At 61.1% G+C, this 15,177-nt stretch overlaps 1 protein-coding gene across 1 annotated transcript in view; it reads left to right on the forward strand.

Moving 5' to 3' along the window:
• Positions 1–14,331, forward strand: part of LOC133358802 (serine/threonine-protein kinase/endoribonuclease IRE1-like) — a 27,708-nt gene extending 13,377 nt beyond the window's left edge. Inside the window, 14 exon segments of the mRNA XM_061577250.1 lie at positions 966–986; positions 988–1,059; positions 1,061–1,180; positions 1,906–2,157; positions 3,081–3,162; positions 4,264–4,375; positions 5,652–5,841; positions 6,288–6,387; positions 7,225–7,418; positions 9,589–9,736; positions 10,839–10,966; positions 11,499–11,622; positions 12,831–12,898; positions 13,874–14,331. Of these exon segments, the coding sequence (XP_061433234.1) occupies positions 966–986; positions 988–1,059; positions 1,061–1,180; positions 1,906–2,157; positions 3,081–3,162; positions 4,264–4,375; positions 5,652–5,841; positions 6,288–6,387; positions 7,225–7,418; positions 9,589–9,736; positions 10,839–10,966; positions 11,499–11,622; positions 12,831–12,898; positions 13,874–14,242 (1,980 nt within the window). The 3' untranslated portion in view covers positions 14,243–14,331.
• The last annotated feature ends 846 nt before the right edge of the window (positions 14,332–15,177 follow it).

The raw sequence follows: 15,177 nt of genomic DNA on the forward strand, positions 1-15,177 counted from the left end.
TGGTGGTGTGAGAGTGGTGGTGTTGTCGTGGTGGTGTGAGAGTTGTGGTGTTGTTGTGGTGGTGTGAGAGTGGTGGTGTTGTTGTGGTGGTGGAGATAGTGGTGGCGTTGTTGTGGTGGTGTGAGAGTGGTGGTGTCGTGGTGGTGTGAGAGTGGTGGTGTTGTTGTGGTGGTGTGAGAGTGGTGGTGTTGTGTGGTGGTGTGAGAGTGGTGGTGTTGTTGTGGTGGTGTGAGAGTGGTGGTGTTGTCGTGGTGGTGTGAGAGTGGTGGTGTTGTTGTGGTGGTGTGAGAGTGGTGGTGTTGTTGTGGTGGTGGAGATAGTGGTGGCGGTGTAGTTGTGGTGTTGTGAGAGTGGTGGTGTTGTTGTGGTGGTGTGAGAGTGGCGGTGTTAGAGTGGTGGTGGAGATAGTGGTGGCGGTGTTGTTGTGGTGGTGGTGTAAGAGTGGTGGTGTGAAGATAGTGGTGGCGGTGTGAGAGTGGTGGTAGAGATGGTGACGGTGTTGTTGTCGTGGTGTTGTTGTGATGGTGGTGTTGTTGTGGTGGTGCGAGAGTGGTGGTGTGAGTGTTCGCGGTATTGTTGTTGTGGTGGTCGTGTGAGAGTGGTGGTAGAGATGGTGACGGTGTTGTTGTCGTGGTGTTGTTGTGGTGGTGGTGTTGTTGTGGTGGTGGTGTTGTGGTGGTGTGAGAGTGTTGGTAGAGATGGTGACGATGTTGTTGTTGTGGTGGTGGTGGTCGTGTGAAAGTGGTGGTGGAGATGGTTAACGATTCGTGGTGACGATGGTGTAAGTGACGACGACGATGGTGCATGAGGTGCCGCTGTTCTTATGCCGTCATGCGGCCACGCACCTGGGTCTGTCCCGTGACCTCCCGCCAGCCACAACTCACGTGGCCTTGAAGCGCACCCAGCCTGGCACACGCTCCGCGGCGACGTCACCGCCGCTTGTTGTCGTGCGGGGCCTCCCCTAGGACCCCGGCGGAGAGCCCTCGCCCCCCCGAGAGGGACGCCGGTCGGGGTGGCGGCGCCCGGGGGGGCGGGCCGGGCCCCCCGCCCGCGGCGGGCCCCCCCCCCCCCGCGGCCCCCCCAGGAGCCCCCCCCCGCGGTGTCGAGGGACGTGGCCGTGCTGCTGCTGGGCTCCGTGCTGCTCGCCGGATGGGTGGCCTTCCTCGTCACCTACCCCAGGGTCAGCCTCCCCCCAACACCCCCAACACCCCCAACCCCAAACACCCCCCACCCCCAACACCCCCCACCCCGAACACCCCAAACCCCGAACACCCCCCACCCCGAACACCCCCAACCCCGAACACCCCCTACCCCGAACACCCCAAACCCCGAACACCCCCCACCCCGAACACCCCCCACCCCGAACACCCCCCACCCTGAACACCCCCAACCCCAAACACCCCCACCCCGAACACCCCCCACCCCGAACACCCCCAACCCCGAACACCCCCCACCCCGAACACCCCCAACCCCGAACACCCCCCACCCCGAACACCCCCAACCCTGAACACCCCCAACCCGAACCCTCGAGATCGGTGTCACGCTCCTACCCGGTTTTATTTGAGAGAGAAACGCACAAGGATACGCATTTATACGTAGAGAAACGCACACGTAGAGGTACGCACACGTAGAGATACAACAACAACCGCCATTCGCCACTAAGTGACACACACCCCGTGACCTCCTGCCCGCTGGCAGGAGGTCACGGGGCAGACCCAGCAGGTGCCACGGGTCGACTGACCGAGATGACCGAGATGACTGGCTGATGCATACACGTAGAGATACACACACGTAGAGATACACATGTACGCATAGCGATACTCAGACATACTCATAGCGATACCGCCATCACGCCCATTGAGACATTCGTGGTAGGGGCCTTACAAGTGAATGATGTATTATCAGACGGTGCAGCAGCAGCAGCAGAGCCAGCAGCGCCAGCAGCTTGAGGAGCGCCTGGAGGAGCGCCTGCAGCTGCTGGCGCAAGCGCAGGCCTTGGCCCTGGCGGCGCCCGGCTCCCCGGCTCCGTCACAATCCTCCTCCTCATCGTCGTCGTCCGCCTCCTCCTCCTCATCGCGGCTGCCCCCCCGCTCCCCGGGGGGGGGAGAGCGGCGCCCCACCGACTCACCCCGGCACCGCTTGGGCCGCTCCCCGGGGGTGCGGCGCCCTGCGTGCCCCCCCCCCCCCACGTGACCCCCCCACGTGACCCCCCCCGCGTGACCCCCCCGCGTGACCCCCCCGCGTGACCCCCCCGCGTGACCCTCCCGCGTGACCCCCCCGCGTGACCACCCCGCGTGACCCCCCCGCGTGACCCCCCCGCGTGACCCCCCCGCGTGACACCCGACCCCCCCACCCCCGCGTGACTCCCTGTCCGCACTTCCTCACTGCCATGCTGCTGCTGCTGCCTTCTGTGTGTGTGGGCGTGTGGTGCTGCACCCTGCGTGTGCGTATGGGGACCCGTGTGTGTGGTGCTGACCCGTGTGTGCGTGTGTGTGCGTGCGTGTGTGTGTGGTGCTCACCCGTGTGTGCGTGTGTGTGTGTGGTGCTGACCCGTGTGTGTGTGGTGCTCACCCGTGTGTGTGCGTGCGTGTGTGTGTGTGTGATGCTGACCCGTGTGTGCGTGTGTGTGCGTGCGTGTGTGTGTGTGGTGCTGACCCGTGTGTGCGTGTGTGCGTGTGTGTGCGTGCGTGCATGTGTGTGCGTGTGTGCGTGTGTGCGCGTGCGTGTGTGTGTGTGTGCGTGCGTGTGTGTGTGGTGCTGACCCGTGTGTGTGTGCGTGTGTGTGTGCGTGCGTGTGTCTGCATCTGCGTGTGTGTGCGTGTGTGTGCGTGCGTGTGTGCATGTGTGTGTGGTGCTGACCCGTGTGTGCGTGCGTGTGTGTGTGGTGCTGACCCGTGTGTGCGTGTGTGTGTGTGCGTGTGCGTGCGTGTGCGTGCGTGTGTGCATGTGTGTGTGGTGCTGACCCGTGTGTGCGTGCGTGTGTGTGTGGTGCTGACCCGTGTGTGCGTGTGTGTGTGTGCGTGTGCGTGCGTGTGTGCATGTGTGTGTGGTGCTGACCCGTGTGTGCGTGTGTGCTGCAGTCGGGACGCCTGCGTCACTCTGGCGGTGCCACGGCCCCCGGCGCCGTCGCGGAGGGGAGCGCCGGCGATCGCGGCGACGACGGTGAGGGCGACGCCACCACTCGCGGTCGGTCGCCGTGTGGTGTGGTGTGTTGCGGTGCCGTGGCGGTGTGGTGCTTAGAGTTGTGATGTGTCGTGATGTGTTGTGGTGGTGTGGTGCTTAGAGTTGTGATGTGTCGTGGTGGTGTGGCGGTGTGGTGCGTAGAGTTGTGATGTGTTGTGGTGGTGTGGTGGAGTGGTGCGTAGAGTTGTGATGTGTTGTGGTGGTGTGATGGTGTGGTGCGTAGAGTTGTGATGTGTTGTGGTGGTGTGGTGGTGTGGTGCGTAGAGTTGTGATGTGTTGTGGTGATGTGGTGGTGTGGTGCGTAGAGTTGTGATGTGTTGTGGTGGTGTGGTGGTGTGGTGCGTAGAGTTGTGATGTGTTGTGGTAGTGTGGTGGTGTGGTGCGTAGAGTTGTGATGTGTTGTGGTGGTGTGGTGGTGTGGTGCGTAGAGTTGTGATGTGTTGTGGTGGTGTGGTGGTGTGGTGCGTAGAGTTGTGATGTGTTGTGGTGGTGTGGCGGTGTGGTGCTTAGTGTTGTGATGTGCCGTGGTGTGTCGTGGTGTATGTTATGCGGTGCATGGAGGTATGACGCAGGGATGGTGGTGTGTTGCGCTGTGCTGTGCCGCCCCCCAATGCTGCACTGCCACCTGCTGCTACTGCTGCTACTGCTGCTGCTGCAACTTCTGCTACTACTGCTGCTGCTGCTACTGCTGCTACTGCTGCTACTGTTGCTACTACTGTTACTACTACTGCTGCTACTGTTGCTACGGTTGCTACTACTGCTGCTACTACTACTGCTGCTACTACTACTGCTGCTACTGCTGCTACTACTGTTGCTACTACTACTACTGCTGCTACTGCTGCTACTACTACTGCTGCTACTACTACTGCTGCTACTGCTGCTACTACTGTTGCTACTGCTGCTACTACTGCTACTACTACTGCTACTACTGCTGCTGCTACTACAAATGCTCCTGCTGCTACTACTGCTGCTGCTGCTGCTACTACTGCTACTGCTGCTACTGTTGCTACTGTTGCTACTACTACTACTGCTGCTACTGTTGCTACTACTGTTACTGCTACTGCTGCTGCCGCTCCCCAGACGAGGAGGCGGGCGAGGAGGAGGAGGAGGAGGAGGAGACGCGTGTGGGCAGCATCTCGTTCTACCCGCGCCACGTGCTGGGCCACGGCGCCGAGGGCACCATCGTCTACAGGTGGGGCGCCGTCGTCACAACAGCCATCGTCACAACAGCCATCGTCATAGCCATCATCACAACAGCCATCGTCACAACAGCCATCGTCATAGCCATCATCACAACAGCCATCGTCACAACAGCCATCGTCATAGCCATCGTCACAACAGCCATCGTCACAACAGCCATCGTCACAACAGCCATTGTCATAGCCATCATCACAACAGCCATCGTCACAACAGCCATCGTCATAGCCATCGTCACAACAGCCATCGTCACAACAGCCATCGTCACAACAGCCATTGTCATAGCCATCATCACAACAGCCATCGTCACAACAGCCATCGTCATAGCCATCGTCACAACAGCCATCGTCACAACAGCCATCGTCACAACAGCCATTGTCATAGCCATCATCACAACAGCCATCGTCACAACAGCCATCGTCATAGCCATCGTCACAACAGCCATCGTCACAACAGCCATCGTCACAACAGCCATTGTCATAGCCATCATCACAACAGCCATCGTCACAACAGCCATCGTCATAGCCATCGTCACAACAGCCATCGTCACAACAGCCATCGTCACAACAGCCATTGTCATAGCCATCATCACAACAGCCATCGTCACAACAGCCATCGTCACAACAGCCATCGTCACAACAGCCATCGTCACAACAGCCATCATCACAACAGCCATCGTCACAACAGCCATCGTCACAACAGCCATCTTCATAGCCATCGTCACGGCCTTCATCACAATCATCGTCATAGCCATCATCACAACCATCGTCACAACAGCCACAGTCATAGCCATCGTCACTGCCACCATCACAGCCATCATGACAGTACGTGTGTGTACGTGTGTGGTGTACGTGTGTGTGTGTATCTGTGTACGTGTGTGTACGTGTGTGTGTGTGCGTATCTGTGTACGTGCGTGTGCGTCCGTACGTGTGCGTCCGTACGTGTGTGTGTGTGTATGTGTGTACGTGTGTATCTGTGTATGTGTGTATCTGTGTATGTGTGTGTGTATCTCTGTACGTGTGTGTGTATCTGCGTACGTGTGTACGTGTGTGTGTGTATCTGTGTATGTGTGTGTGTATCTCTGTACGTGTGTGTGTATCTGCGTACGTGTGTACGTGTGTGTGTATCTGTGTATGTGTGTGTGTATCTCTGTACGTGTGTGTGTATCTGCGTACGTGTGTACGTGTGTGTGTGTATCTGTGTATGTGTGTGTGTATCTCTGTACGTGTGTGTGTATCTGTGTACGTGCGTGGCGTGTTTCCCGGCGCCAGGGGCCGGTTTGACGGGCGTGCCGTGGCGGTGAAGCGCCTGCTGCCCGAGTGCTTCAGCTTTGCGGAGCGCGAGGTGCGGCTGCTGCGCGAGTCAGATGAGCACGCGCACGTCATCCGCTACTTCTGCACGGAGCGCGACCGACAGTTCCAGTACATCGCCACCGAGCTGTGCGCCGCCACTCTGCGCGAGGTGGGGGGGGGGGGTGTGCGGGGGGGGGGGGGGGGGGTGGGGGGGGGAGACGCTGGACTCGCCCCAACAGTCTGTTCAGGCTATACGGGCGAGCTTTGATGCTGTGTGTGATGCCGTGAGCGAATGTGTGACGCTGTGTGTTTGACGCTGTGTGTGTTGCTGTGTGTGTGACGCTGTGTGTGACGCTGTGTGCTGTGTGTGACGCTGTGTGTGTGCTACTGTGCATGGTGCTGCATGCTGTGTGTGATGCTGTGTGTGACGCTGTGTGCTGTGTGTGATGCTGTGTGTGTGCTGTGTGTGACGCTGTGTGTGCTGCTGTGTGTGTTGCTGTGTGTGACGCTGTGTGTGTGATGTTGTGTGTGACGCTGTGTGTGTGACGCTGTGTGTGTGACGCTGTGTGTGTGACGCTGTGTGTGACACTGTGTGTGTGATGCTGTGTGACGCAGTATGTGCTGGACCCGGCCTTCGAGCGGCGAGGCCTCGACCCGGTCACGCTGCTGCAGCAGACGCTGTCCGGCCTGGCTCACCTCCACTCGCTCAACATCGGTACGGCCACACACCACACACCACACCATGCACCACACTCCACACCCCACCCCACACTCCACCCCACGACACACCCCACGGCACACCCCACGACACACCGTGCCAAGCTCACGCCACACCATGCCCAACACCCCACACCCCACGCCCCACCATGCACCACGCCCCATGCCACACACCGCTCACCGCACTGTCATGGCCAACTGCACCGCGCCACAAGGTGTGCTGCCATGTCACACTGCCGCGCATTGTCACAGGTCAGCCGCACCGCGTCACACCGCGTCACACCGCGTCACAGTGCCAGGCTGTAGGGGCGAGTGCCGTTCGTGAGTAGCACCACCTGTGAAGGCCGGCACGGCGCACGAGGGGGTGGGGGGCCAGCGCCACGCCCAATGACCGCCTTTGTCTCCCTTGGTGGCGATGTTTACTACACACCGTGCCAGGTACTCATTTGAGGCCTAGTTGACCTAGGGGAGGCCCAGAACCGTTTCAGGTAATCGTCACTGGTGTTGGCCGTGAGCGGGAACCGAACCCGGGCCGTGGGGTTTGTAGCGCAGCGTGGCGCTAACCGCTGCACCACCGCTCCCCATACACTCACGCTCGCCAATACCCGGCAAATTCGCCACTACGGGAGAGGTCACCACGGTGCCTGTGCCAGGCCAGGTGCACTTGGAAGTGTCGAAGGCTCCCTGCTGGCCGGATGCCACGGGACAGACCTAGGTGTCATGGGTTGACTCGCTGAGATGACTGGCAGATGCACTGCCTCTGTGCACCCTCCTATAGCACCCTTACGAATACCCACACTGTGCCCCACCTCCCCTACTCCCCCCCCTCACCTAGTGCACAGGGACCTGAAGCCCCACAACATCCTGCTGTCGCTGCCCAGCGGCCACGGCCGCATCAAGGCCCTCATCTCCGACTTCGGCCTCTGCAAGAAGCTGTCGGCCGGCAGGCAGAGCTTCAGCCTGCGATCGGGGATTCCCGGCACGGAGGGGTGGATCGCGCCGGAGCTGCTCACGCAAGACTGCAGCCCGGTGCGTGGCACGCGGCAAACGCCAACAGCGACACACGGCAACACAGAGACAAACGCCAACACAACGACAAACACCAACACGGATACAAACGCCAACACAACGACAAACACCAACACGGATACAAACGCCAACACGGAGAGAAACCCTCCCAACCACCGCGACCTCCCACCCCCACCGCCACTCCCCTCACCGGCGTCGGCCTGTCCAAGCGACGGAGTGCGGTGTGAAGTCAACGTCGCCGTTGGGGAGACAAAGGCGGCCGGGCGTGGTGCTGGCCACACTCACCGCCTCGTGTCCCACAGCGCCGGCCTGCGTAGGCGCTGCTACTCGTCAACAGCACTTTCCCCGACAGCCCGTTAAGGCTACACGGGGGATCTTTGTTTTTGCCACTGCTGCGACGCACTCCGCCTCTCTCACTCACCACACACTCCGTCTCTCACCCACTACTCGCTCACCACGCTCTCTCACTCACCACTCACTCACCACTCACTCACCACTCACTCACTCACCACTCACTCACCACTCACTCACCACTCACTCACTCACCACTCACCACTCACTCACCACTCACTCACCACCCCCCCCCCCCCAGACATGTGCTGTAGACATCTTCTCCGCTGGCTGTGTGCTCTACTTCGTGCTCTCACTCACCACTCACTCACCACTCACTCACCACTCACTCACCACTCACTCACCACTCACTCACCACTCACTCACTCACCACTCACTCACCACTCACTCACCACTCACCACCCCCCCCCCCCCCCAGACATGTGCTGTAGACATCTTCTCCGCTGGCTGTGTGCTCTACTTCGTGCTCTCACTCACCCTCACCACTCACTCACCACTCACTCACTCACCACTCACTCACCACTCACTCACTCACCACTCACTCACTCACCACTCACTCACCACTCACTCACTCACACTCACCACTCACTCACCACTCACTCACCACCCCCCCCCCCCCCCAGACATGTGCTGTAGACATCTTCTCCGCTGGCTGTGTGCTCTACTTCGTGCTCTCACTCACCACTCACTCACCACTCACTCACCACTCACTCACCACTCACTCACCACTCACTCACCACTCACTCACTCACCACTCACTCACACACTCACTCACCACTCACCACTCACTCACCACTCACTCACCACCCCCCCCCCCCCCCCCAGACATGTGCTGTAGACATCTTCTCCGCTGGCTGTGTGCTCTACTTCGTGCTCTCACTCACCACTCACTCACCACTCACTCACCACTCACTCACCACTCACTCACCACTCACTCACCACTCACTCACTCACCACTCACTCACCACTCACTCACTCAACACTCACCACTCACTCACCACTCACTCACCACCCCCCCCCCCCCCCCCAGACATGTGCTGTAGACATCTTCTCCGCTGGCTGTGTGCTCTACTTCGTGCTCTCACTCACCACTCACTCACCACTCACTCACCACTCACTCACCACTCACTCACCACTCACTCACCACTCACTCACTCACCACTCACTCACCACTCACTCACCACTCACCACTCACTCACCACTCACTCACCACCCCCCCCCCCCCCCCCAGACATGTGCTGTAGACATCTTCTCCGCTGGCTGTGTGCTCTACTTCGTGCTCTCACTCACCACTCACTCACCACTCACTCACCACTCACTCACCACTCACTCACCACTCACTCACCACTCACTCACTCACCACTCACTCACCACTCACTCACCACTCACCACTCACTCACCACTCACTCACCACCCCCCCCCCCCCCCCCCCCAGACATGTGCTGTAGACATCTTCTCCGCTGGCTGTGTGCTCTACTTCGTGCTCTCACTCACCACTCACTCACCACTCACTCACCACTCACTCACCACTCACTCACCACTCACTCACCACTCACTCACTCACCACTCACTCACCACTCACTCACCACTCACCACTCACTCACCACTCACTCACTCACCACTCACTCACCACTCACTCACCACTCACTCACCACTCACTCACCACTCACTCACTCACCACTCACTCACCACTCACTCACCACTCACTCACCACTCACTCACCACTCACTCACCACTCACTCACTCACCACTCACTCACCACTCACTCACCACTCACCACTCACTCACCACTCACTCACCACCCCCCCCCCCCCCCCAGACATGTGCTGTAGACATCTTCTCCGCTGGCTGTGTGCTCTACTTCGTGCTGTCGGGGGGCCGCCACCTCTTCGGGGACCGCCTGCACCGCCAGGCCAACATCCTCGCCGGCGTCTACAGCATGGAGCAGCTGGCGCCCGACGAGCACGGTGAGCGCGCGGCGCCGGCGCCGTCTTAACCGCGCGCCGGTGCCGTAATCACCCAGCGCCAGCTCCATATTCACCGCGTTCCGGCGCCGTCTTAACCGTGCGCCGGTGCCGTAATCACCCAGCGCCAGCGACGTATTCACCGCGTTCCGGCGCCGTCTTAACCGCGCGCTAGTGCCGTATTCACCCAGCGCCAGCGACGTATTCACCGCGTTCCGGCGCCGTCTTAACCGCGCGCTAGTGCCGTATTCACCCAGCGCCAGCGACGTATTCACCGCGTTCCGGCGCCGTCTTAACCGCGCGCTAGTGCCGTATTCACCCAGCGCCAGCGACGTATTCACGGGACGCCATTTATACAGTTGGGTGGCCGTGGCGACGGCGGCGGCGGCGTTGGTGGTGGAGGCGAGGGTTGGCGGGTCACGCGTGGATGGGGTGTGAAACACTCCCTTTCTTCTCGCCGCGGGTGGGTGTCGAGGAGCAGGAGCCGTGCCCCAGGCGGCGCACGGCAGGGCGTGTCGACTCGTCTCCGCGTGTTCCCATCCGTTAGGGGATCGAGCGTTTCCCCCTTCGCGCAAGGCGTGGGTTTCTCCCCCCACGTGAATAATGAAACATCTTGAAATAAAAGCGCAATGCAGCAGCAGCAGCAGCAGGACCCCTCTTGAACAAGTCATTATTATATTAAATATGTAAGTGAATTAAAGATGTAATTAATAGTAGTTAAGTCACGTGGGTGGTGTGTGCATAACGAGTTTGCGACGCAGTGCGCGCCCCGCGTGTGCGTGACACGTGTACGCTCGTGTTTGACGCCTGCATGCGACGCGTGTTTGTGACGCCTGCGTGTGTGTGACGCGTGTGTGACGTGAGTGTGACGTGTGTGTGCGATGCGTGCGATGCGTGTGTGATGCGTGTGCGATGCGTGTGTGATGCATGTGCGATGTATGTGCGATGCGTGTGTGACGCATGTGTGACGTGCGTGTGCAATGCGTGCGACGCGTGTGCGATGCGTGTGTGATGCGTGTGCGATGTGTGTGTGCGACGCGTGTGCGACGCGTGTGCGACGCGTGTGTGATCCGTGTGCGATGCGTGTGTGTGATGCGTGTCCCAGACGGCGTCATCGCCCGCGCCCTCATCGGGTCGATGATCGCGGCTGTCCCCGCCCGGCGGCCGTGCGCCGCCCGCGCCCTCAAGCACCCCTTCTTCTGGAGCCGCGAGAAGCAGCTCCACTTCTTCCAGGTGGCGCCCCCACCCCCCCCACTCCGTCTCCCCCCTCCTCGCCTCGCCCCCCCCACTCCATCTCCCCCCTCCTCACCTCGCCCCCCTCCCCCACTCCGTCTCCCCCCCCCTCACCTCGCCCCCCCCCTCACCTCGCCCCCCCCACTCCGTCTCCCCCCTCCTCGCCTCGCCCCCCCCCTCACCTCGCCCCCCCCACTCCGTCTCCCCCCTCCTCGCCTCGCCCCCCTCCCCCACTCCGTCTCCCCCCCCCTCACCTCGCCCCCCCCCCTCACCTCGCCCCCCCCACTCCGTCTCCCCCCTCCTCACCTCGCCCCCCTCCCCCACTCCGTCTCCCCCCCCCTCACCTCGCCCCCCCCCCTCACCTCGCCCCCCCCACTCCGTCTCCCCCCTCCTCACCTCGCCCCCCTCCCCCACTCCGTCTCCCCCCCCCTCACCTCGCCCTCACTCTCACCTTCCCCCCCCTACTTCCGTCTCCCCCCTCCCCCCTCACCTCGCCTCCCCCCCCCCCCCCCCCCCCCCGTGCCGCGTGCAGGACGTGAGCGACCGGCTGGAGAAGGAGCCGCTGGAGTCCCCGGCGGTGCGGGCGCTGGAGAGGGGCGGCCGCGGCGTCGTGCACGACGACTGGCGCTCCCGCATCACGCCGCCGCTGCAGACCGGTGCGTGACGCCCCCACAGCCTCCAGCGGACCGCTCCGCTGGAGCCACGAGAGCCGCCGTTTTCTTACCTGGGTGTTGCGTCCCCGTGTCTCATAGCCCCGTATCTCTTAGCCCTGTGTCCCTTAGCCCTGTGTCCCCGTGTCTCACGTCCCCGTGTCTCACGTCTCCGTGTCTCACGTCTCCGTGTCTCATAGCTCCGTGTCCCTTAGCCCTGTGTCCCCGTGTCTCACGTCTCCGTGTCTCTTAGCCCTGTGTCCCTTAGCCCTGTGTCCCCGTGTCTCACGTCCCCGTGTCTCACGTCCCCGTGTCTCATAGCCCCGTGTCTCTTAGCCCCGTGTCCCCGTGTCTCATAGCCCCATGTCTCTTAGCCCTGTGTCCCCGTGTCCCACGTCCCCGTGTCTCACGTCCCCGTGTCTCATGTCCCCGTGTCTCATAGCCCTGTGTCCCCGTGTCTCACGTCCCCGTGTCTCATAGCCCCGTGTCTCATAGCCCTGTGTCCCCGTGTCTCACGTCCCCGTGTCTCACGTCCCCGTGTCTCATAGCCCCGTGTCTCTTAGCCCCGTGTCCCCGTGTCTCATAGCCCCATGTCTCTTAGCCCTGTGTCCCCGTGTCCCACGTCCCCGTGTCTCACGTCCCCGTGTCCCACGTCCCCGTGTCTCACGTCCCCGTGTCTCACGTCCCCGTGTCTCATGTCCCCGTGTCCCCGTGTCTCACGTCCCCGTGTCTCATAGCCCCGTGTCTCATAGCCCTGTGTCCCCGTGTCTCACGTCCCCGTGTCTCACGTCCCCGTGTCTCATAGCCCCGTGTCTCATAGCCCTGTGTCCCCGTGTCTCACGTCCCCGTGTCTCACGTCCCCGTGTCTCATAGCCCCGTGTCTCTTAGCCCCGTGTCCCCGTGTCTCATAGCCCCATGTCTCTTAGCCCTGTGTCCCCGTGTCCCACGTCCCCGTGTCTCATAGCCCCGTGTCTCATAGCCCTGTGTCCCTGTGTCTCACGTCCCCGTGTCTCACGTCCCCGTGTCTCATGTCCCCGTGTCTCACGTCCCCGTGTCTCATAGCCCCGTGTCTCATAGCCCTGTGTCCCCGTGTCTCACGTCCCCGTGTCTCACGTCCCCGTGTCTCATAGCCCCGTGTCCCCGTGTCTCACGTCCCCGTGTCTCACGTCCCCGTGTCTCACGTCCCCGTGTCTCACGTCCCCGTGTCCCCGCAGACCTGAGGAAGTTCCGGTCGTACCGCGGGAGCTCTGTGCGCGACCTTCTGCGCGCCATGCGCAACAAGGTGAGGCCTCACTCGGCCCGGGTCGCCACTCGCCACGGGAATGTGGAATTTCCCCACCGCTTGCTCGGGGCTCTGAGCAACCCCCCTCCCCCCCCCCCCATGCAACCCCCCCTCCCCCCCCTCCCCCTCCCCATGCAATCCCCCCCACCCCCCCAGAGCCGCTGTTTGCTGCGTGTGTCCCTGGTCGTTGCGTCTCCGTGAGAAGCGGCGCTACCATCGCTCGCCCAAGCTCTGTGATCCCCTGTGTATAAGAGATGCTTGGCCAACGCATTTAGCGAGTGTTTGTTTATTCGTGTGGGAGGAGAGGACCTCGCGCTTGCCAGGGGAAGTTCCCCTCACTTCGGCCTCCCTTTCCATACAAATCTAAACTCGCCCCACTTGCCCCACCGCCATGATCTAGGAAACCGAGCGAACCTCCGATATCTGCGGCTGGGGGGGGGGGGGGGGGGGAGTTCTGCTGGGTGCGTGCGCGTGCTAGCGTGAGCCACCAACCCTAGCTGCTGCCTGCACGGGGGCTGGCCGACCGCGTGCAGCACAGCCACCAACTTCAGGTCGTTGTTGTTGCTGCTGCTGTTGCTGCTGTTGTTGTTGCTGCTGCTGTTGTTGCTGTTGTTGTTGTTGCTGCTGCTGTTGTTGCTGTTGCTGCTGTTGCTGCTGTTGTTGTTGTTGCTGCTGCTGTTGTTGTTGTTGTTGCTGCTGCTGTTGTTGCTGTTGCTGCTGTTGCTGCTGCTGTTGTTGTTGCTGCTGCTGTTGCTGCTGTTGTTGTTGTTGCTGCTGCTGTTGTTGCTGTTGTTGTTGTTGCTGCTGCTGTTGTTGCTGTTGCTGCTGTTGCTGCTGCTGTTGTTGTTGCTGCTGCTGTTGCTGCTGTTGTTGTTGTTGCTGCTGCTGTTGTTGCTGTTGCTGCTGTTGCTGCTGTTGTTGTTGCTGCTGTTGCTGCTGTTGTTGCTGCTGCTGCTGCTGCTGTTGCCGCTGTAGAAGCACCACTATCGCGAGCTGCCGAGCGACGTGCAGCAGACGCTGGGCGCCGTGCCCGACGACTTTGTCTCCTACTTCACGTCGCGGTTCCCGCTCCTCCTGCTGCACACCTACACCGCCATGGCCGCCTGCGCACACGAGCGCCTCTTCCACGCCTACTACCACCACGAGGAGCACCGGCAGGACGCCGATGCCGCCGCCACCGGCACCACCGCCACCACAACCGCCGGCACCACCGCCGGGGCCCCCGGCACCACCGCTGTCGGCACCGCCGCCGCCGCCGCAACCGCCGGGGCCACCAATGCCACCAATGCCACCAATTCCACGGTGGCCCAAGCGCCACTGCTGGCGCCACCGACGGAGGCTTGAGCACCAGCGATGCGGGGAGAGCGGCTACAGCTGCTTGCTGCTGCATCTGCTGCTGCTGCATCTGCTGCTGCTGCATCTGCTGCTGCTGCTGCTGCATCTGCTGCTGCTGCTGCATATGCTGCTGCTGCATCTGCTGCTGCTGCTGCTGCTGCTGCATCTGCTGCTGCTGCATCTGCTGCTGCTGCTGCATCTGCTGCTGCTGCATCTGCTGCTGCTGCTGCATCTGCATCATCTGCTGCATCTGCATCTGCTGCTGCATCCTGGGAGATGCAGCAGCTCTGGTTGGTGTCCCGAGCCTGGCATGGCCGGCGAAGGGTGCGGGCCAGCGGGGGAGGCGTGACGGGGAGAGAGCAGCTAATGGACAGATGGGGGAAGTGAGTGGACGGACAGACGGCAGCATGGACCCAGGCCGTGGCACTGGAGGCCTTGACCAGACTGCTGTGGGAAGTGGTGGGGCAGGGGTAGCAAGCCCACTCGCCCTGCCGCTCTTCCCCCAACAAACTTTGCCACACGAGGATGCTGAGAGGAGTGGACCCTGCAAAACTTGTGGCCCAAAGTGCCTCCAATAAAGCTGGTGTGACTGGCTGCCCCTGCTGGGGTTGTGGGTGGGGTTTGTGGGTGGGGTTTGTGGGTGGCCCCAGACTGCTGACAGTGAAGTGCTTATTTAAATGGTGATGGTGTTGGGAGCTCCCTTGTTATCTTTTTTTTTGAGATAATGAAATTGACCAAAGTTTTAAAAAGCAAAAAAAAAACATTTTTACAGGAAGCCACCGCCTCAATCTACTCGTGCAGATTTCGACGTGGTGGTGGTGATGGTGCACGTTTGTGCGCATGCGTGTATTTAACTTGATTTGTACTTCTGAAACCACTGTAAATAAAACTCTGCTTTTGCCTATAACAACACCCTCCGACTCATCTCCTGCCAAGTGAACAGC

Source organism: Lethenteron reissneri, chromosome 63 (genome assembly GCF_015708825.2).
Source record: "Lethenteron reissneri isolate LAM-NWPU_2019-01 chromosome 63, ASM1570882v1, whole genome shotgun sequence".
NCBI lineage: Eukaryota > Metazoa > Chordata > Hyperoartia > Petromyzontiformes > Petromyzontidae > Lethenteron > Lethenteron reissneri.